This window comes from Austrofundulus limnaeus, unplaced genomic scaffold, assembly GCF_001266775.1.
Source record: "Austrofundulus limnaeus strain Quisiro unplaced genomic scaffold, Austrofundulus_limnaeus-1.0 Scaffold743, whole genome shotgun sequence".
NCBI lineage: Eukaryota > Metazoa > Chordata > Actinopteri > Cyprinodontiformes > Rivulidae > Austrofundulus > Austrofundulus limnaeus.
The window spans coordinates 39,262-40,900 of record NW_013953145.1 but is presented as its reverse complement, the minus strand read 5'-3'; the positions used below and the strand labels follow the sequence as shown (position 1 = coordinate 40,900).

At 33.0% G+C, this 1,639-nt stretch overlaps 1 protein-coding gene across 2 annotated transcripts in view; it reads right to left on the bottom strand.

The window, feature by feature from the left end:
- The window catches only part of LOC106532282 (fucolectin), a 7,653-nt gene that overhangs the window by 2,171 nt on the left and 3,843 nt on the right, over positions 1–1,639 (bottom strand). For both annotated transcript variants that reach the window (XM_014028303.1, XM_014028304.1), the window contains one exon: positions 643–710. In XM_014028303.1, the coding sequence (XP_013883757.1) occupies positions 643–706 (64 nt within the window). In that variant the 5' untranslated portion in view covers positions 707–710. The remainder of the gene's footprint in view (positions 1–642; positions 711–1,639) is intronic.

The window sequence follows — 1,639 nt, the reverse complement described above, 5'->3', positions numbered from 1 at the left end:
TGGCAGTAAAAACCAATACTGAATCCCTCTTCATGTCTTATGATGCAGGAGCTGATGAGAGTCAGCAGGTAGAGACAAAGMTCCATGGCTCAAGTGAGTAATGAAGGTGCTGCTGGGATATTATGAATGAAATCTAAAATGTTTACTCAAATTTGACTTATTTTGAGTACATTCACCTGTGTGAACTTCATGAAATACATTACTGGGTTAAAGGCAAAATTTTCAATCTTAAAGGTGGCTTTTAGCAAGACGGACACCACTTACTACAGCCATTCTACAGTGCAGCTTGAAAGTTGGAGAACTGTGCTTTTATAAGAATATGTAGTACAGTATAACGTATCAATTTATGTACAACCACCCATTTTCTGTACCCACCTTACCCAGAATGGTCACAAAGAATACATCAGCCCATCCATGCAAACTTGGAAACAAACAATTTTCTTTCTTCATTTTTTAACAATTTCTCAGAAAAAAAAGGCTTATTTGAAAAATAAATCATTATCTTCTGTTTGTTTTATTCCAATGAGTTCCTATACTTATAGTAATGTTCAACTTTTTAAATAATCAGCTGTGGTAAACATTATTTCTTATCAAAGGTTTGTAGTTTCAACAGAAGAACAAATATTTTAGCAGCATACTTACCATAACTGGAAGCTGAGAATGCTGGCAAGAAGAACAGCAAATGCAGTAACACTAGGTGCTTCATATTTCTGGGTAAAAATGACAAAACAAACATTTATTAAGTATTTTCAGTGCATGTTGAAGCAGTTAATACAAAAATAAAATAATAAAATGAAATAAATTAAAATAGAATAAAAAATGTGCTTATCCTAAATCCTTTGTCCTGGCATAAAGATTTTCTTTAGGGTACCTACCCTTTTAACACCATTATTATTCAATCGCATCGCACTGTGCGGTCTACTCCTCTTTATTAAAAAAAAAATGTTTAAAATGTCATCACAATATTTGTTGGGAAATGTTTACCAAGGTGCAATGCACCCTTAGAGTGAACATTGCTTTTTGGCAAASACTAAAGAAAATAAGCAGGAATATTCACAGGTTTGTAGTAACTGAGGAAAAAGTACATAACATTTTGATTTACAGAGTATTTTACTCTTAAGATATGATTTTTTTTTTAATTTGGAGTCAGTACTTGTGCTCCATTTACTGTAAATTGACACAACTGTTTAACTTACTGGTAAACTGCTCTATAGATGTTTTGTGGCTTAGGCCTTCTGGTATAAAAATTCATTTGTTTGTTCTTATTAGCCGTTAGACTAAATACCTGGATATCCTCTTTTCAGTAACTCCCAAAACAAACAATAGTGGCTTTCATGTGCCCTTGCAGTTAGGTCTTTTCAAGATGGCTGCCAAAAAAAATCTCATTTAGTATCATCAATTGCTATTCTAGTTCTTCTAGATTATTATTATTATTATTATTATTATTTGTTGTTGTTGTAGCGTTTCCTACCTCAAATTTATGATTTCTGATGGACATAACTTGTTATGACTGTTTGGGAAAAGAGTCAGATATATTTTGCAGACTTCTGTTAAGGAACTTGCAGGGTCCTGTGCTTCAAATTAACATATCAACTGGTATCAGGGTGCCTCAGAAGACTGAAGGAATCTGCATTATCAC